Source organism: Musa acuminata, chromosome BXJ2-5 (genome assembly GCF_036884655.1).
Source record: "Musa acuminata AAA Group cultivar baxijiao chromosome BXJ2-5, Cavendish_Baxijiao_AAA, whole genome shotgun sequence".
In the NCBI taxonomy this organism is placed as follows: Eukaryota; Viridiplantae; Streptophyta; class Magnoliopsida; order Zingiberales; family Musaceae; genus Musa; species Musa acuminata.
In genome coordinates, this window is record NC_088342.1 from 26,018,640 (window position 1) to 26,040,529 (window position 21,890).

General features: G+C 42.2%; 1 protein-coding gene across 1 annotated transcript in view; it reads left to right on the plus strand.

Moving 5' to 3' along the window:
- The window catches only part of LOC135612595 (uncharacterized), a 33,855-nt gene extending 12,203 nt beyond the window's left edge, over nucleotides 1–21,652 (plus strand). The window contains exons 4-8 of the mRNA XM_065109062.1: nucleotides 16,195–16,336; nucleotides 16,723–17,094; nucleotides 17,232–17,363; nucleotides 18,811–18,939; nucleotides 19,075–21,652. Coding sequence (XP_064965134.1) covers nucleotides 16,195–16,336; nucleotides 16,723–17,094; nucleotides 17,232–17,363; nucleotides 18,811–18,939; nucleotides 19,075–21,423 — 3,124 coding nt within the window. The 3' untranslated portion in view covers nucleotides 21,424–21,652. The remainder of the gene's footprint in view (nucleotides 1–16,194; nucleotides 16,337–16,722; nucleotides 17,095–17,231; nucleotides 17,364–18,810; nucleotides 18,940–19,074) is intronic.
- The last annotated feature ends 238 nt before the right edge of the window (nucleotides 21,653–21,890 follow it).

Sequence of the window (21,890 nt, forward strand, 5' to 3'; positions counted from 1 at the left end):
GCATTCCAAGATCTGAAGGCTACTGTATTGGAAGAACCAGTGCTTAAATTGCCGAACTATGGGGAGCCTTTCAAAGTCCATACAGATGCTTCAGACTTCGCTATTGGGGGAGTACTCATGCAGGAGGGTCATCTGGTGGCCTACGAGAGCCGTAAACTCAACGAGACCGAGCGGTGGTATCCAGTGCACGAGAAAGAGATGACAACGATGATCCACTGTCTACGAGTTTGGCGACACAACCTTCTTGGATCGCGATTTGTACTAAGGACAGACAACATCACTTTAAGCTATTTCCAAACTTAGAAGAAACTCTCCCCAAAGCAAGCACGATGGTAGAACTTTTTGGATGAGTTTGATATGGCAATGGAGTACAAGTCCGGAAAGGCGAATGTCGTGGTTGATGCATTGAGTCGGAAAGTGGAGCGTGTGAATACCGTACAATTGGAGGGAAGAGGCCAAGCAAGTCAGTTACACTCCAACTTTCTTTCCAGGATCAGGGATGGACTGTACAGTGATCCCTAGGCAGAAGCCCTGATACAACTCATTAAAGAAGGCAAGACACAGTGGTTTTGGGTCCAGAAGGGACTCGTTTACACCAAAGGGAATATGATTTATGTTCCTCGAGTAGACAATTTGAGACGTGAACTCTTAAGAGAGTGTCATGATTCCCTTTGGGCTGGACACCCAGGTATTCACAGAACCTTGGCTCTCGTGGAGAGGGCCTTCTATTGGCCGAAGATGAGGACTGATATGGAGGAATATGTTTGAATGTGCCTCACTTGCCAGTAAGACAAGGTGGAGCAACGAAAGCCGGTGGGACTTTTGGAGTCGTTGCCTATACTAGAAAGGCCGTGAGAGAGCATTTCCTTGGACTTTATATCAAGCTTGCCCGCAGTAGGGAGACTCGGATCGATACTCATGGTGGTCGATCGATTTTCAAAGTATGCAACTTTCATTGCTGCTCTCCTACATTGTTCAACAGAGGAGGCGGCCAAGTTGATGGTGAAGGATGTGGTGAAGTATTGGGGAGTCCCCCACAATATCATTAGTGATCGAGACGCTCGGTTCCTGGGACGATTATGGACCGAGCTGTTCAAATTGTTGGGGTCCAAATTATACTTCTCCACAAGCCTCCACCCCCAGACGGATGGCCAAACCGAAAGGATAAACTTGGTCCTAGAGCAATATCTTCGGCACTACGTGAGTGCCAACCAACGAGATTGGGTAAAGTTGTTAGACATTGCCTAATTCTCCTACAACTTGCAACGGAGCTTTGCGTCCAACAAGAGCCCCTTCGAGATCATTATAGGACAACAACCGTCAACTCCTCACACCATGGCAATCAGGTATACTAGGAGTAGTCCGTCAGCCTACCACTTCGCAAAGGAGTGGCACCGAAATGCAGATATTGCACGGGCTTACTTGAAGAAGGCAGCAAAAAGGATGAAGAAGTGGGCAGACTTGGGAAGGCGACCGCAAGAGTTTAAGGTCGGCGATTTGGTGTTGGTAAAGCTCTAACCAACATCACTCTAATTCTTTAGGAACAAAGTACACAGGATTTGTGCGCAAGTATGAAGGGCCCTTCCCAATTATCAGCAGGGTGGACAACGTCTCCTATAAGTTGTAGCTGCCGACGTGGTTCAAAATTCACAATGTTCTTCACGCCAGCAACCTAAAAGCCTACCACTCGGATCCGCAAGATGCTTCCCGAAGTGTTCCAACATGGCTACCACCCACTAAAGTCTCCTACGAGAAGCGAGTTGAAACCATTTTAGCGGATCGCAAGATAAAGCTACCCACTGGAGTTGAGCAGACTGAGTACTTGGTGAAGTGGCGAAAGCATCCCTGAACCGAAGCCAGTTGGAAGCCCGGAGACACCCTACGACATGAAGAAACAATTATCAACAACTACCAACAAGCGTCGACGAGGGCGTCAGCAGTTTAAGTGGGGGAGAATGTCACGAACGGTCGTCGCGCACCCGCAACAACTCCGTTGAACGAACCGTTCGTCGCTCTCGTCTACATGTACAGTTGCTTGGCAGCATGTTTTGGCTTGGTTTTATGTTCGTTTTCTTGTAAAAATGTAAGTTCAAACAAGTTGCAGCGCTACAGTACGACCACTCACCGAATCGAGCAAAACAGCCCAAAATGGCTCCGTTTTCGCGTGCCACGGGCTATTTTCTATAGCCCGCTGCTGCAGCCAAAACGTCAGCCATCTTAGCCCCTTAGAACCACCCGGGTGGCACCATGGGGGATGGGGCTTCGGTATAGTGTCGGGCGTTGAACAACCTTTCGCAAGTTCGCACGTTACCTTGACGGGAACTTGTTGTCGTGCCCGGCACCCGGTGAGCAGTTGTTTGTGGACTTGTAGCTATTCGTTCAACCTTCTAAATTCCTTGTTTTCCTCCTCTCCCTCTTTTCTCTTGTGCACGCAAGGTGCTCGCTGAATTGCTTGTAAAGCTTCCCCTTTTCGCGAGACGTCGGGACATGTCCGTCGCTCGTTCTTTGAACAAATAAACTTTCTCTTTTATAGGTCCTTCGGGACCTGCGAGAGGTTGCAAGTGTGCTGATCTTTGCGGATGCATATCGCAAGGGCGAAGCACGACTTAGGCAACGCAAGCTAAGTTCGCGTCTTTGCCGCAAGGGTGCCTTGTGACTTAGACAATATAAGCTAAGTTCGCGCCTTTGCCGCAAGGGTGCCTTGCGACATAGACAACACAAGTTAAGTTCGCGCCTTTGCTGCAAGGGTGCCTTACGACTTAGGCAATTCCAGCTAAGTCCGTGACAAGTTGGGAGCCCGAAGACACCCTACGACATGAAGAAGCATTCATCAACAACTACCAACAAGCGTCGACGAGGGCGTCGACAGTTTAAGTGGGGGAGAATGTCACGAATGGTCATCGCACACTTGCAACAACTTTGTTCAACGAATCGTTCGTCGCTTTTGCATGCTTGTACAGAGACATGGTAGCCTATTTTGCCTTGGTTTTGTGTGTTTTTGCTTATAAAAATGCATGTTCGAACACGTTGCAATGTTGCAGTGCGATTGCTCGTCGCGTCGGGCCGAAATACCCCAAAATATTTTCGTTTTCGTGTGCCACGACTTGTTTTCTGCAAGCCGCAGCAGCACCCGAAAACGTCAACCATCTCAGCACCCAAGAACCCCCCGGGTGGCATAGGGCTGGATAGGGCTTCGATATATTGTTGTGCGTTGAAAAAACTTCATAAGTTCGCACGTTAACTTGACGGGAACTTGCCTTCACGCCCGGGCACTCGGTGAGCAGTTGTTTATGGACTTGCAACTGTTCGTTCTACCTTCTAAAGTCTTTGTTTTCTCTTTCATCTTTTTTCTCTCGTGCACTCAAGATGCTTGCTGAATTGCTTGTAAAGCTTCCCTCTTCGCGAGATGTTGGGACTTGTCCGTCGCTCATTTTCAATCTAATCAACTTTATGTTTTATAGGTCCTTCGGGACCTCTACGAGGTTGCAACTAGGCTGAACCTTTGTGGACGCATATGTTGCAAGGGCGCCTCATGACTTAGGTGATCCCAGCTAAGTTCGAGAAGTTGGCGCAAGGGTACGTCGCGTCGCGACTTAGGCAACTCAAGCTAAGTTCGCGACTTGGCCGCAAGGGTGCCTCACGGCTTAGGTAATTCCAGCTATGTCCGTGACAAGGCGCCTATTAGAAACACTGAGTGAATGTCTATAGCTGAATTACAGCAAAGGAAAACAAGGAAATCTAATTGCTATCAATATAGTTGCTCAACTAGTTCCAAAGGTTTCATGTGATGGTAGTTTAGATCGAATTGGTAAACTTTATGTCAGAACTTATGTGGCAGTCTCATAATTGAAGTCATTCACCTTAACCTTTACTATAGAAAGGAAGAGGACTCATTGAAAATATTTAAGAATATGACAGAACAATGTACATTATTGGAACTTTCTAAAACCCTGTAACATTGTTGATTATGTACTCTAGAGATGCTATAACTTGGCACATATCACAGGCATGCCATCTTCCTTCATGGCTGTTGCCTTGTCTACTTTGTTTTTAGAAGTCTCGATGTTTCTCGATCTTCTTTCCTCTAAACAGTATGTCAGTTTTAGCTAATCACTCAAAGTTCACCAAGTATGCTGACTTGATTTAATTAAGAAATGATCGTGAAGCATTTTAGTCAACATAATAATCTGTCATATAACTCTTATTTACTATGCTTTAGAAAAATGACTTTACATTCTAGTTGTTTATGTCACAAATCATAAAACTTGCATTTTATTATTGAAGCTTCACTTGTACCTCAATAACTGCCTGTTACATTTTGATTTTTGAAAGCAATACAGCTAAATTGGCTGGTTAGCCCCTCAAATCATATCCAATCTAATTGAGGAATATGTCATACAATTTTGGTGGAAACTGATCTGTTTTGGTCTAGATTGCATTGAATGTCAAATTAGGTTTCTTTTCCTGTCTGTTTCTGCCCAAACCCACTTAAGCTACTTTTGGAAGGTTCTCTTATTAGTTTTATTCATAATAGGCTACTTTTCACTCCTCAAAGCCTAGGAACTAAGGGTGGCTTGGTTTTGACTTGTTTTTGTGTACCTGAGAATTGACTTATTTAAGTTTACCATTTATTCAAATTATGTAGATCAGATCAAATACTTACGGTCATTACACTAGAGATTGCTAACTATTTTCGGTCATCAAATTTGTCAGATGTTTAAAGAGAAATGTGATGTTCAAGATTGTAAAAGCTCCTTATGTAACTAGCTTAGTTGAAAAGAGTTTTTCATTTTTCAAATTGATAGTTGACAGTTCGAGATGATGCATGCTTGACTTTGTTTCGCATTATATGATTCTAAGCTAAATAAAGTGCCTTAAAGGGCATGAATTTCAACAAAAGCTTATCAGATATCAAGGATTGCTCATGCATGTGATGCTATGTTTGGTTGGTGTGCTACTGACACTAATTGGCTGACTAATGCTTGATTTACTTACATATAAATTGTGGCAAATCCATCGGTGCATGATTGGCACAAGCACAACGTTGTGCATGTCTGTGCCTTGTACCATATTGTCACGGACTTAGTTGGTTTTGGCTAAGTCGTGCGGCACCCTTGCGTGTCCGTCCGCAAAGGTTAGCCTCTCCGAAGCCTCCCATATCCCTTAGGACCCACAAAAGAGAGAACGGGTTAGAGAAAACGCCTCATTCAGGATCCACAAGCAAACATTTCTGAAAACACTTCATAGACAATTGTTAGGACTCTAGCTAGAAGATTCCTAATTGAGAGGGACATTCATGTAAAACCTACCTAAGCCGACTCCTATTAAAGAGGTGAAGTGGCCGGCTAGGGTTAGGAGGTTATTTCTTAGAGAAGAATAAGGAGTTCTAAAGGAATATGAGTCTTGAGTAGGAGTCCTATTAGGAGTTGGTTAGAAGTAGGAGTCTTGAGTAGGAGTCCTATTAGGAGTTGGTTAGAAGTAGGAGTCTTAAGTAAGAGTCCTATTAGGAGTTAGGGTTTAGAAGCCCTATAAATAGTCATGTATTCCACCTCTTTTCATAAGCAATAGATGAATCTTTTCTACAGCCTTTGAGCAGCAACTTGGAGGGAGGAACCCCTATAGAGTTCCAAGGAGGCCGATCCCCTAAAGAGATCAACCCCAAGTTTAGAATCTACAAGGGTTCTACCACCTGGTATCAGAGCAGCGTTCTTGACGTCTCGCTGCCCTTCCACAGCCATCTATCAACCCTCCACAGCCACCCAAAACAATTCCCACAATTGCTTAAAAGATCGTCGCCAAATTCAGCCATCATCTCCACCACCACGGATCATCCTTTGATCTCCCCGTGAATTGCAACAGGTTCTGGTTTCCTACCTTACTGCTGCTGCAATCTAGTTATCCTTATTCAAAAATTCCAAAAAAATTGTTCCTATATTGCTGCATAAACTTTTCATCACAAAGTTTTCATCTCTACGACGAAAGATACATTGCAGAATTCCAGCCGCATAGCACCATCTGTTTGATCTTGCTACTGTGCTTTTTCTATCCAAATTTCTACAAATTTTTTATAACATCTTTGACACTTCTTAACAGTAGATTTCCCTTTGGTTTCATTGAAAAATTCTCAATATAAACTACTGATATTTTATGTCCAATTTGCTACACTTGAAAATCTATGCTGTAGAAAATTTCAGTCGCATATTGTTGCTTTAACCCATCTATTTGTAATCTTTTTTGAATGAAATTTCTTATACACTTCATAGATTATCTTGGCTTCCATCTAAAATTGATCTATTGAGAAATTCATCTCTAAAAACGATTTTGTGTTGTTGCAAATTTTCGTCGTAAACCGCTGAAATTTTTCGACGACAATTCTACTATCGCAACTTGCACCAATTTTCTTGCTGTTATACTGTCGAAATTCTCTTGATTAAATTAGACATCCTTGCTGTCATATAAACTGTGATTTTGCTATTAATTCCCTCCTCAATTCTCTCAAGTTTTTGGTAGAAATTACATCGAGAAACCATTGTTTCTTCGACGACAATTCTACTCTTACAAGACAGCACATACTTGCTGCAACTTCCACTGATTTCTATCAAACCTTTGCTGCCATCTACCATAAATCCAAAACTTTCATCCACAGCCCTAAAACTCCACTAAACCACACTCTCAAACTGCACCCAAAACAGCCACAAAATAAGCCTAAATCGTAGCCTACATCCACCGATCCACCAACCCTTTCGACCATCACTTCTCTCAACCTATACATGCCTTTAACCTAACAACAAAAGAGAGATCTTAACATCATATATTTGGAGGCATATGCTATGGCATCTAAGGAGGCAATCAATGCTAAATTCGAAGCCTTGGAGGCACGAATGGAGGATAAGATTCGGATGCTCTTTACCGAACTCAGATTGGGCCGACCACTAAGCCCGAAAAAATCATATCAAGGAGAGAGCTTTGCCCAATCGCACCAGGCCCGAAGAGATGAGTTCCAAGGGAGGGGAGGCTCTATGACTGACCCCAACTATCCATGCAAGAGGATAAATTTTCCTAGATGGGAAGAAGGAGACCCGATTGGTTGGATCTCGCGCGCGGATCGATATTTTCGGTACCACAAAACCGCGGACGCATTTATGGTGAAAATTTCTACTATACATCTTGAAGGGGATGCCATACAGTGGTTTGACTAGTTTGAACACACTTATGGAGTCCTTTTATGGCGACAATTCAAAGGACTATTGATCCGCTTCAGACCAACGGATTACGAGAATATTGACGAACAACTAGCAAAGATCCGACAAACCTCCACCATTCAGGAGTACCAAACCAGGTTTGAAAGGTTATCTAATCAAACTCGTGATTGGTCTAAAAACAACTATTGAGGACCTTCGTTAAGGGCTTGAAGTCGGAGATCCGAGGAGAAGTTAAAGCACGACAACTGTACACGCTTATGGCAGCCATCTCTTTCGTACGACATCAAGAGGAGCAATTGAACCATGAAGCTCAGAGGACTAGGGTCGCTCCTCAACCAGTAATATTGAAGACCTCAGCCCCCCCTACTATCGACCAAGTCCCTACACCAAAGAGGTTAACAAGAGAAGAGCTTCAGGAGCGATATGCGAAGGGGTTATGTTGGCATTGTGACAAGCCGTGGAGCCGTGAGCATCGCTGTAGTAAAGGGAGACTTCTTATGATTGAACCAATAGAAGAAGAGGTCATTGAACATCCAGAAGAGAGCCTTGAACATGAAGAAGAAGATACAGAAAAAGAGCCACAACCGATCGAAGTTACGGTACATACACTAGCCGGCTACTCAAACCCGCAAAGGATGAAAGTTGGAGGCCTTCTCAAACAACAACCGATCACTGTTCTCATCGACATGGGCAGTACTAATAACTTTCTAAACAGTATGGTTGTTGTCCAGATGGCTTTATCTATCGAGAATTGCAGCAGGTTTGACGTTAAGGCCGCCGATGGTTGGATTTTGAAGTATGATCGTAGGCACCCGCAAGTGAAACTGTTGCTGATCATGAGGCCTTACCAAGAGATAATTGCATATTTCTTCCTTCTCCCTCTTGATGATCATGAGGCCATGCTCAGAATTAAATGGTTGATGACATTAGGTGATATTTCTTGAAATTTTATGCAACTAATTATGAAATTTTACAGTAAGGAGAAACAGGTGATACTGAACGGGAAACGTGGGGGCGACGTAACAACGATTTGCACACAACATATGGAGAAGGTTTTGCATAAAGCATGCAGCGACTTTTTGGTACAACTTGAGCAGCAAACTAAGGGAGAGCCAACAAAATTTGAAGATCCAAATCTACTTCCTTTGCTTGCTGAATTTTCAGATATATTTGACGAACCGCGCAACCTACCTCTTACCCGTCGGCATGATCATTGTATAACGATTCTTTTAGGCAAATCTTCAGCAAGTGCTCAGCCATATTAGTATCCATATCTCCAAAATGATGAAATAGAAATGATTGTAAAAGAGATGCTCAAAACATGAGTTATTCGGCCATGTTGCAGCCCCTACTCTTTACCGATGCTCCTCATACGAAAGAAGGATGGAATATGACGATTATGTGTTGATTACCGAGCTCTCAATGGCATAACCATCAAGGATAAATACCCTATTCCAGTAGTAGATGAGTTGCTAGATGAAAGGGAGCACAAATCTTCACAAAGCTGGACCTTCGATCCGGGTATCATCAAATACGAGTATGCGAAGAAGACATACCGAAAACCACCTTTTGAACACACAATAACCACTATAAATTTTTGCTTTCTTCAAAAGAAGGTGAAATATCTTGGGCATATCATATCAGAGGAAGGTGTGGTAGTAGACCCTTTCAAAATTGGAGCAATGCAAAACTGGCTGACCCCGAGGAACATAAAATTGCTACATGGCTTTCTGGGTTTAACAGGCTTCTACTGTAAGTTCGTGAAAAACTATGGAGAGATCAGTGCACCACTTACTTCCTTACTGAAAAAAGATGTCTTCCAATGGTCAGACAGAGCCTCCGCTGCCTTCGACAAACTTAAGGCAGCCATGACGACGACGCGGTGCTAACACTACCAGATTTCAACCGACCCTTCATTATTGAGGTCGACGTATTTGGAGTCGGAATTGGATCCATTCTCATGCAAGATGGTCGACCACTCACATACACTAGCAAGGCATTATCTCTCTCCCATCAAAATAAGTCAACATATGATAATGAGATGCTCGCCATTGTGCGCGCAACAACGAGGTGGAGACCCTACTTGATTGGCCGATGATTTCAAATTAAAACCGACCATAAAAGCCTCAAGTACTTTTTGGAGTGAAAGATCTCATCCCCTGAGCAGCAAAAATGGGTAACAAAACTTCTTGGATTTGATTATGAAATAACTTACAAAAAGGGGAAAGAGAATGTTCTTGCAGATGCGCTTTCGCAGCTACCCGAGCAAGTTGAAGTTTCGGCCGTTTCACTTCCGACCAGCAACTTTCTTAAGGATATTAAGATGGAATGACAGGAAGATTCAGAGACTAGTAAGATTATAAACAAATTGGAGGAAGCACCAAGCCCCATGGCTCATTACAATTAGGACTCAAAAGAATTATACTATAAGGGACGCATTGTGCTTATGATAAATTCTACTTGCATCTTCACGAGCAGATTTTGGACAAAGTTATTCCATATGCAGGGTACTAAATTGAAAAGGAGTATGGCATATCACCCACAAACCGACGGCAAGACGGAAGTTGTAAATAGGTGCTTGGAGACAGCCCAAAGCCACCCACCAAATATGACTACCCAAGGAGAACTTCTGACTCAGCTAAGTGCCATTATTGATCGACGGATCGTGACTCGACGACGACGATCCACTACTGAATTGCTAATATAGTGGGCAAACCTATTAACAGAAGATACCACTTGGGAGAACTATGATGACTTAAAGATCAAATTTCCAAAATTCATGAATTGTCAGCCTCGAGGACAAGGCTGATTTGAAGAGGGTGGGTTTGTTAGGACTCTAGCTAGGAGATTCCTAATTGAGAGGGACATTCATGTAAAACCTACCTAAGCCGACCCCTATTAAAGAGGTGAAGTGGCCGGCTAGGGTTAGGAGGTTATTTCTTAGAGAAAAATAAGGAGTTGTAAAGGAATAGGAGTCTTGAGTAGGAGTCCTATTAGGAGTTGGTTAGAAGTAGGAGTCTTGAGTAGGAGTCCTATTAGGAGTTGGTTAGAAGTAGGAGTCTTAAGTAAGAGTCATATTAGGAGTTAGGGTTTAGAAGCCCTATAAATAGTCATGTATTCCACCTCTTTTCATAAGCAATAGATGAATCTTTTCTGTAGTCTTTGAGTAGTAACTTGGAGGGAGGAACCCCTATAGAGTTCCAAGGAGGCCAATCCCCTAAAGAGATCAGCCCCAAGTTTAGAATCTACAAGGGTTCTAACAACAATGCAAATTACAAACAGACTTTACAAGCTCTGAACAGTTGCACAACAAAGGGTAAAATGGTCCATTATAGACCGAACTAAAATGGGACTATTAAGCCTTCGGTTATCCCTCTACATGCTAGTCAAAGTATGAACATACCAAAAGACACGGACATACATAAGTATTACATCAAACATCTTGTTTAGAAGTTTGTCCGTGACATTCTCCCCCACTTATTCTTTCGACGTCCTCGTTGAAGCCTTTGTCGACACTGCAACTCCTCGTCTTTGTTGCGTCTTCAATCTTCTGCTCCAGCTACAATGCGCCTCTTGGCTCCCAACTGCTCTCCGCTGCTTTTTTGAGTAGTCGAACCTTTGATCCGCCATGCTGCTTCAACTCACCAATGACTCTGACTCTAGTGTGGGGTTGGCTGAGTTGTGTTGATCCTTGTTGATTCCTGCGGATCCTCCAAATGAAGGAAAAGACCATCCTTACTGCGCCAGTCTCTCAAATGCCTCATGCTGTTTGAACTGGCTGGATGCTTGTTGGAGCTTTTAACGAGCATCGTCTCGTAAACTTCTGAAGTTTTGGGTCCTTTCTCCACAAAATTTGCCCATTGACTCTTCTTTCACTTAGTTGTCACTTCCAAGTAGGTTCGCATCACTTCCGCTTTCGATTGACATTTCGTTGGGAAATGAAGCGGACAATCTACTCTCAGTAGCACTGATCACCGTTGGTGAGGATTTGACAACTATTGTCTTCCATTATCTTCGAAGAGTCTTTGAATTTGTGCAGAGCTCCTCTGCTGGATAGATAAGAGAATTGGGGTACTCGGTTTCGCCCATTCTCTTAAGGATTGAGAAGGCAAATGTTACTTGACTTCGCCCGCCTCCTCGAGGTTGTACTCCATGCATCGAGCTGGTTACTGGCCTTCGCCTGCTCTTTGCTTACACTTTTGAAGCACTTGAAGTGTTTGTACTCCTTGCGTTAAGTTAGCTACTGTGATTCACCTTCTCAATGCCATCGAACTTCTGGAATACAAGAAGATTTCACCCCAACTTGGAGTAATTCTCTAATAGATTTGGTCGTCTCTAGGATTGTACCATCTTCTCCATCAACCCTGCCGCCTACTCCACTGAGTAGCAAAGGTACAGCACCGCGTACTGTTTGCTTCGTTCCTTGGTCATGCACTCTTGCCTGACCTGAAGTCCTTCACTTTCGGCTATCTTGGTGAGAAGCTCGTTGACATCGGTCTTACGAAGTTCCTTTGCCTCTGCCCTTCAGCCTTGTCTCGGTACTAGGAGTTTGCCTCTGCATGCTCCACCTCCTCGGCCCCTTTCACGACCATGCGCTCTCCCTCCATGAGAGCAAGGGATCAATGACTTTCACGGAAGTCCCGCCTCTACGGTACCATGATGCTGCCATGCCCATGGCACTACTATCCGTCGCCTCGCATCTGCATCCCTTTTCTTCACAATCAGTAGATATACCTCTGTGGCACTCCTCCGAGTCCACCTTCATTCTAACTGATGCTTGAGTTTGGGTAGCTAAGTCCCTCTGGACTCGTCGTCGCTTCCTCGCCCCTTTCGACCCCTTGCTTCAACATCTCTGTGTTCTCCAAGCAGCTCCCTTTGGTCGATGGAAAGACAGACTGCAACTCCCATGCATGGCCTCTGCCATCGCATTATAGGGTTTGCATCGATTCTGTTCTCCTTAGCTCCCTTGGTAGCAACGTTCGCTTACTCGACCTTGTCCTCTGACATGCCGGGCTCCCTTAAGCGAATATAAGCTCTAGAGTAGTCCAACACTCCAACTACTTCGATCATACCTCTGTATGATCAAGTCCCTCCCATGGGACTCACTGGTACTTGCATTCGAACTTTTCCCTTGGTGGAACCCAGCCCCCATATGCTGATGACCAAGGTTTTCATCCGATGCAAAATTCGATGCACGTACGGAAGACTCGCCTCTGCGGTACCATAGGCTTCACTCCTTGAATCCATAGCCCTTCTTGCCGTCGTGTTGTTCACCGAAGTGGAGCTTCCAGTAGCTCCCGATCATACCTCCATATGATCTAGTCCCTCACGGGAATAGATCGTGTGTATCGCATTTGCCACAAACTGTTCCACCACGATCTGCTACACCATGTCGCCTCCTGGTGGCATCTCTATTGCATTCTGATCCTTGTGAGATGAACTCGAATTGTGATCCCTCCATGTGTGGCCTCTGCCAATACAACGCAGGGTCTCTTCCACTTTCGATTTTGTTCGCTCCTTTGGCAATCGACCTTCATCCACCCACTCTTGGGTCACACCTAGATGAAGCCCCGCTCTAGGACAGTCCATCGCCTAGTAGCTCCCGAAGTTCACCGACTTCGCTGTAATTAGTGCACCATTGTCTGGATCCTGGGCCTCTGCCCCTACCAGCACAATCTCCGCTGCGCACCGCTTCCTTCATGGTAACTTGAATGGCAACACTGTGGCATATCAAGAGTACCCGCCTCTGAGTCCTCTTGCCCCATACTAAGGCCTTCTGAACCCAACTTCGCCTCCGCAAATTGAGTCGCCTTAGTTCCTCCATCAAATGCTCCTCCGAGATAAGGTGCATGTGCCCAGAAGCTCCCTTTATCTTTGGCACCATGCAAGATGAGTCCGCTCCATCAGAATGAATGACCCATGGAACAACATGATCCTGCTCTTGCCTCTGCAAGAGTTCATGTCCTTGACCTTTGTCCAAGAAAAGCACTATGCCTCCGCTCCATGTTCCATCTTCTATGTTGGCTCCCTTCATGCGGCTTGGGTACATCGCCAAGTTACACCCAAGTTGCTTCGCTCCTCGTTTTTGCATAGAGTTGATGGTGGCCCTCGCGCCCACCATTCCACGGGTCAGCCCTCCCTCGAGTCTGATCTCCATATCGATTTCAAGTGTGCCTTCATTTGTGTTGCTTTAGGTCGCTCCCCTACTTGATCTCGCAATGCATCCACCAATGCATTCTCTCGAATGAGATCATGCGACGACTCCTCGCCGCTTGCTCAGTCCATTGAGCTTCGTGGAGTTGTTGTTTGTTGAGGTACTCCTCCTCAACATGTGAGGTCCGTCCCATATGATTCTCTCTCTAGAGAGTCGAGACTTATCCCTCCTGGATAACTGTCCCATTGGAGCAACATCTCTCTTCGTTTCGGAGACCACCATCCTCTTGGACTACTCCGATCTGCTGAACAAACTGTGCATTGTTCTGCCTTCTGCAAACACCCTTGCTAGATTGCGACTCCACGTCAATACAGCCCCCGCTGCACCACTCAAGGCTTAGCAACATGCTGAACTCGTTGCACACTTCAGCCTCCTACGGACGTATCCTTCACATGCTGAAGAGAAAGTTTCAATGCTCCATGGCGCCGAGTTTCGGTCACCTTAGGATGGCCGCGAACATTCCATCGTCCGCATACAAACCCATGCATGAGTACCGAATTCATTGAGTTAGCAATTCCCCTTACCTTTGTGAGCTCTGCACAACTCTTTCGGTCGCTGAGCAACTCATTCCACCTTGGATGGTCTCATCCTTTACCAAGCGTCTCGTTTGTCTTGAGCACCATCAGGTATAGTTGTCAACGTTGAGCCGTAGCTCAAACTCAGCCATCCCAACCTTTGTGCGCTCCGCATTCTTCTAGGCTTACCTATTCTCGTGGTGCCTCTTGCGCGAAGGGTTGGCCATTCCTTTGAATGCCAATCTCAGATGCCCGCTCCTACGAGCGACTTCTTTTCCCTACATCTCCATGCTCGTTTTCCCCCAAACGGTCACGCGTGTGCTGACTGCCCTCAACGCAGCCCCGCTAGGTCCCCCACATTTGCAAGCTAAGTGTTTCTATGAGTGCTTGTCCCGCTCTGATACCATTTGTCACGGACTTAGCTGGTTTTGCCTAAGTCGTGCGGCACCCTTGCGTGTCCGTCCGCAAAGGTCAGCCTCCCCGAAGCCTCCCATGTCCCTTAGGACCCACAAAAGAGAGAACGGGTTAGAGAAAACGCCTCATTCGGGATCCACAAGCAAACATTTCTGAAAACACTTCATAGACAATGCAAATTACAAACAGACTTTACAAGCTCTGAACAGTTGCACAATAAAGGGTAAAATGGTCCATTACAGACCGAACTAAAATGAGACTATTAAGCCTTCGGCTATCCCTCTATATGCTAGTCAAAGTATGAACATACCAAAAGACACGGACATACATAAGCATTACATCAAACATCTTGTTTAGAAGTTTGTCCGTGATAATATGGACTTGAGACTGGAACATGTTCGTCATTCATCTTGGCGATCCTAATTTTATATGTAGAATGGAAACTTTTGATAATGCATTTTCCATATGATTTTTGTCAATTTGATGCCTTGAAACTAACTTCATCCTATAAATAATTATACTTCAAAACTGGATCCTAGCAAACTCAACATGCTAAGAATGATCTCCAGTTATTTCTTTTTTTACCTTCATTTGCTTTTCTGGACTTTTGGCCTAAACTTCAAAACTTGGTCTCCATTGGTTAAAATAAAGACTCCTTAATGTTGAAATATATCTAAAATGAATGTTAACTTTTAAAACCATGCTTTGAGATATGAATTATGAAACAGGTACTCAAGCTTTTTTGATAAAAGAATCTTCTGGTTTGTTTTATTGAGAAAATTCCTAATTTATTTATATTTTTAGAGTTTACATTTGACTAACTCCTGCTCTGACTTTCATGTTCAAATTAGAAGTCTTTTCAATATTTTCCTTTATCATATTAGCTTGATGTGCCAACAGAAATCTGTTTGCAATATCTGGTTACATTTCAAAAGAAAGGAGTTTGAAAGAAGTGAAGAAGAGAGAAGAATTGGAGGGATATGAATAAGAATGTAAGAGGAGAGTCTTTGATGTTTGATGAAAATTTACGTCTTAATATGTTAACTGATCATGGGTCTTATAAGTGAAGTGGTCTATGCATAATTGATTCCTTCTACAAGCTCTGCAATCTATTCTTTAAATCAATACTGAAATCTGTGTAACTTTCCAAAATAACTCCTGCAATATATTGATTGAATGAGTTTGTGGATATGGAAGACTGATGTGTTAATAGACAGTCTGTGGCTGCATGATTTCCTTTCATATGATGTATTCAGCATTGTTATTCTATCTGGTCTATAAACCATATATTACACCGTATGTACCAGGCAGCATATATGTGATTTTTCATATGAATGCCTTACGGAACTGGTAGACCCGGCGGTACACTGACTTGTTTAGCCCGGTATCATCCAAAAAAAGAAAAGCATGCCAACTTATATGATCAGATACTGGTCCTTAATCTTGACTGATAAGGATTGGTATGTACTGATCTGACCAATAAATGACAATTTTGATGTTGGTATACTGCATATTCTTGGTTGGATTGGTAAAGACTGGTACATATGGGGTCTGAACAATATTTCAAACTGTAATTTTGAAATAGTGCATAGATCTAGTATGAATCTCTTAGATCGTTACTTATTATTTATCATTCAAGTTGATTAATTTTGCTTATTATTACTTTTATTTGAACTTTATTGTATTCTTTTATTTGGTACTAGATGTTGCTCTTTTAGTAACATTTACAATGTTTAAATGTGAATCACATTTGCATTATGCAGGGACTTGGCTCTCCTGCTTACAACAGTCACCTTTTTGAGTATTCTTTAATTTCCTAGTGTTGTAAAATTCAATCTCAATGATGCAGGTTTGACAACAAAAGGTTTTGCAGAGATTGTAGACGAAATGTCATCCGTGAATTCAAAGAGTTGAAGGAATTCAAGCGCATGCGGAAGGAACCTCGCTGCACTAGGTGGTTTTGTGTTGCGGATTTAGCATTCCAGTATGAGGTTTGTTTTGCCAGAATCATCAGTGATAATCTATGTTGTCTTTATCTTGCCTTTTCAAAGTGTCATGTTAGATACATGGCTGTTACATAGACCAATATAAAAACCATGGTTATATGTTTCATCCAGACCGGTACATGCTGGTTTGATGGCCTGTCAGGCCGGTGACACAGACTGCAGCATGCGTCTTCCGACACCATATATACTTGAATAAAGTTCCACAGTACATGTTGGCATACCATATGTCGGTATCAGTGTGTACCGGACTACTGGTCCGGCCTGTTACCAGCATGGCTTTGGTACCTGAAATGTTAATCCATGATAAAAACTTTGGTGTATTCTTTGTTACTTAAGGCACCAAATGAATTTGACATTTTTTGCACGTTCAGGTGTCAGAGGATACTGTTCAAGCTGATTGGAACCAGTCTTTTACTGATATGGTTGGAACTTATCACCATTTTGAATGGGCAATTGGGACTGGAGAAGGACAAACTGACATTTTAGATTTCAAAGACGTCGGCATGAATGGAAAAGTTGAAGAAACTGGACTTAATCTGGGTGGTTTGGGTGCATGCTTTATTACATTGAGAGCTTGGAAGCTCGATGGGCGTTGCATTGAACTCTGTGTAAAGGCTCATGCACTCAAGGGACAACATTGTGTCCATCGTAGACTCATAGTAGGGGATGGTTTTGTGACAATTACTGAGGGGGAAAGTATTAGAAGGTTTTTTGAACATGCTGAGGAAGCTGAGGAAGAAGAGGTATTTGCCACTGGGAAATTAATGTTTATTATTTTTAGAAGAAAAATATTTGTTAGTGATACTATTAATATTTATGAAATTTCTTTTTGTTCCTTATGTTCTATATTGCCTGGCTCTTTCGTTATGTGCAATAACAGGATGATGATGCAATGGACAAGGATGAAAATGAACTAGATGATGATAATTCTCGATCGCAGAAGCATGCTAAGAGTCCTGAACTTGCAAGAGAGTTTCTTTTAGATGCTGCAACCGTTATTTTTAAGGAACAGGTATGTCTCAGTTGTCATATCATACAATTCGGTTCTTCTGTTTAGGGGTTCATTTCTCCATTAGTCATATGCTTCTGAAACCTTAATTTTATTACCATCATAAAACTTCTTTGACATGCAGTAGCTTTAATAAGTTGTTTTTCTAGGATCCTGTTATACATTTGAGACTCTGATTGCTATCAAATTTTCTCAAGGTTTTAAATATTGATGACATGGGATTTCGATTGGCACAATACATCTTTGCATGATATGTCAACACAACCCCTGTTCTGGCCTGAATTGGCCAGAAGTGCCTAGCTATAGTAGAAAATAGTTGGTGCTGATGAAGTATGATGAAACGCATCTCGGCATGAGATTCTCTTTGATGACAAAACTTGAATTCCTCATAACTTAAGAAAACATTCTTCTAGATATCATCTTTTTCAACCGAGACACATACACACCACTCATTATTCACTCTTCTGCATACATGGATGCAAAAACATGAGGCTCCAAGTAACAATGGTGTTGCAAACTAGGCAATTAACTTGTGATATAATAGAGAAAGTACCACTTCATGTAAACATGGCATGAGTTCCTTATTTGCTTTGCTTAAAATTTTACCAATGTTAGCAACATTTATAGGTGGAATTGGGGTAAGAAAAATAGTGAAGTCAAGGTTTTGAGACATTAGCATAGAACTGTAGTTTAAACTGTTGGTGGATGGCTTTGGTGTAGTTTGGATGGTTATAAGTTGCGAATATGGCAAACAGTTCTTTTGAAAGTTTTTAAACTGTAATTTTCGAGGATTATGGTTAATTGTGGCATTCTCTGCCTATCGACTCCACTGGCACTCGAAACAAAACAAACTTTTGTTTGTAGGAAATCCATGCTTATGGTAAAAGAGATTGTTCTTTGGGGGTCATGATAAAGTAGAATTCTGGGATAATGAGTCATTGAAGCAGGTATAGTTTATGCTTATATTTATTACTTCAATTTTGTGTGGTACATGTGCCTGTCATATTATTGATCTTTGTTTTTTAAAAGCCATCCAGTGGAATGAACATGTTATATAACTTTGTAGCATCGCGAATCCTAGGCTGTATCACACTGAAGGCATTTTATCTCTATTTTTCCTTGTAGCTAGAACTTAAACCTTAGCAAATTATACATGCGTGTTCATGGAATCTATAAGAACAATATAAATCTGACCTGGAATTTTGGGTGTGGATCCTTATTTTAGATTATAGATTGTACTCATTTTGGATTGAATAGCTCATTGTGTCAGATTCTGATTTGGGATCCTAGGAGTCTTTGACCTGAGTCTGACCGGATAAACCCCTTTAAGTATATTCTTAGAAAAAATAAAGAAGGAAAAAATATGAATATTACATTGTACCAAGTCCCCTAATTTACATGTAATGAAATCCAAGTGTCCCTACGAAACTAACATATTATGTTCTTCCAGGTGGAAAAAGCTTTTAGAGAAGGTACGGCACGGCAAAATGCACACTGTACATTTGTTTGTCTTGCCCTAGAATTGCTGGAAGAGCGTCTTCATGTTGCTTGCAAAGAAATTATTACATTAGAAAAGCAGGTAATCTAATGTTGCTGGGTTATACAGTTTGGATTAAGACCACATTTTTCCAACGACAATGGCAGGAACGCCATGTGAAGTGGCAATGTTATCTCATGGTTTTACATTTTAACTTTCATCTAGTAAATATTTCAGACTAAGCTTCTTGAGGAAGAGGAAAAAGAGAAACGCAAAGAAGAAGAACGCAAGGAGAGGAGGAGGACAAAAGAACGGGAAAAGAAGCTTAGAAGAAAGGAGAGGCTAAAAGAAAAAGGGAGGGAAAGGAAGCTTATTGAATCAAAGTCACTTCATGCTGCTTTGCCTGAATCTAAAAATAAATCATCCCCAAGTACTTATGAGGAGTCAATTATCATTCCTGATTCTGCAGATTTTGTTGGTGTAACAGGAGATATTTCTCTGCTCGAGTTTCCTGTTTTTCCTGATGTTACAGATGAACAGTCATCAGGTGGAAGTATCAATATGAAGACTGATGATAGTCTACAACAGCAATCTGATGTTGATGGAAAATTCTATACAAAGAGTGGATTGTCTTTTACCTCTGAATGTACAAAATCATTGAGGCGGAAATTGAGATCTAGGAAAGAGAACTTTTTAGAGCAGTCATCCAACTGTTATGATAGACATCGATTTTATATTAGCAATGAGAGCAGAGATCAGCAAGATGAAACTGATATCAGTACGTCTTGTTCCAGGGGCATAAATGGCTTGCACTGGCCATCAAGAGAAAGGTTTGTAATGAACAATCATAGGAAATGTGCTCTGAAATTCAATGAGAAATCTCACTGTGCGCATGCCAGAGTTCAAGGTAGATTCGACTTTCAGTGTTGTAGCTGTAGCTGTAATAAAAGGGATGATTACAATGAAAAGGATGGGTATCACATTTCTACGATTAGATCAGGTAGGGAGAGGAAGACTGCCAGTAGAATTGAACGCGAACTGGATATGCCAAGGTCTTCCAGTCGCAATGTTAGATACAATAATGGTTGTTACTTTTCAGATAATTTTGTCGTTCCAAAAGGAAAGCATGTTGGTGATACTCCAGGCAAAGAGATTCTCCATACAAAGCAGGTTTGGGAGCCACTGGATACACATAAAAAGATCTCTAAAAGCAACTCCGATTCTAAAATCACCTTCAGATGCTTTAGTAAGGTTGAATCCTCCAAAGAGATTTGTTTTGACAAAGGTGAAAATGGGTGTCAGCAATCTAATCAATTTGAATCAGTTGGTAATATGTGCTCATCTGAGCACTCTACCAGTTCAGGCAAAGTTGATACTTTAATTGGTTGTCAGGTTCTCAAGGATCATGATATTCCAGACGGATATTGTCTGGATACCAATATTGCTTGTCAGAATGAATTTGGCCTAGTAAAAAAGACAGAGTATTGTTCAAACAAGGGTATAGAAGAGAATCTCAGCCCCATTAAGATCAATTGTTCTGATACAGTTAGGAGCTCTTCTAGTTCAGATAACTGCTTTTCATGTATTAGTGAGGGGGATAGCAGCACCAGCTCTTCAAGTCTTCAAAATGCAGAATCATCATTATCTTCAGATTCAGAAGATGCTTGTCAACAATCTTGTGCAAGAGATGCATCAGTATGTATTAATGATTCCTTCCATGAATATCTAGATCAATTTCCAGATAAAAAGATTATGACTAATAGAGGTGGATCTTTTGCAAACAGTACTGCTGAATTTCTAGCTGAGAACTTTGTAGAATGTGATTTGTCAGGAGGGAGATCAAAGAATGTTCAGGATTCTAATAATGGACAATTTGGATTTGTTGTGTCCCCTCCACCAAATTGCATGCTACCAATGCGAAATAATAGCATACATGTGCCAGTTATTTCCTCACCAATGGTGGGCTACCATACTCAACATATAAGTTCTTGGGCAGCTTCTCCTTGCAATGGGTTTATTCCATTTCCCCAGGCCAACCATTATCTGCTCCCAACTCTTGGCTGTGGTCTGCCGGCAAACAGATTATCAGATCTCAGCTTGCATTACAACATTGTACAACCTTTAAACGTTCCTGTTTTTGATGCAAGGAAAGAATTCTTGTATCAGACAGGTAACAGAATGAATGTTCGAAACTCAGAAGATCAGAACAAGCATCCCAGTTTTTGTGGCTTTCAGCAATTAAACACTTCTGTTCAACCAATAGGAAGTCAGCGATTTCTTGAAAGGTCATTTTCAGATAGACAGCTACCATCGAAACAATCTGCAGCGCAAAATGGCAGTGCTGAATGTTGTGCTAAATCACACAATGGAAGTTCATCCTTCTCTTTGTTTCACTTCGGTGGTCCCATGGCTGGAACTAATGATGAATTCATTGGGAAACTTCCATCTTTGGAAGATGAAACTACTGGAGGTTTCGTTTCCAACTTGACTACAACTCATGCTCAGCCTTGCTCAAAAGAGGAAATAAAGGTTGAAGAATATTGCTTATTTTCTTCTAGAAATAGTACAAGATTTTCATTCTTTTAGTGCAGGTCATCAGGCAGGTATGCCTTCAGACTTTTCCTGCTCCAGTTGTGAAAGTGTGAGCAATTGGAATCATTATAATAATCTTTGCGAAAAATTTTAGCATATCTTCATTTGTTGGTGTTTACAATTTGTGCTTGATTCAGATTGTAAAAATGAGAACCGTGAGTGATATAGTGGGGTATTTCCTTTTCCCTCCAAACCTCTACTGAATGAGATAAATTTTCCATCATGGATGAATATTTGATTACTAGTATTACATTCTTAGCACCGAGAGCTTGTTCCTTTCACAAGACTTGTTCTTGGTGAGCCAACATTGTTTTGTAGGAGCTCATGGTCATCTTAGCACTGTCATCACTGAGTGGTTCTACCTAAAGATGTATTTGTATTAGCTATCAACAAGCTATGAAGATCTTTTCTAAATCTGGAAGATGCAAAATAAAGAGTTAGCTTGTCCTTGATTGTTTATT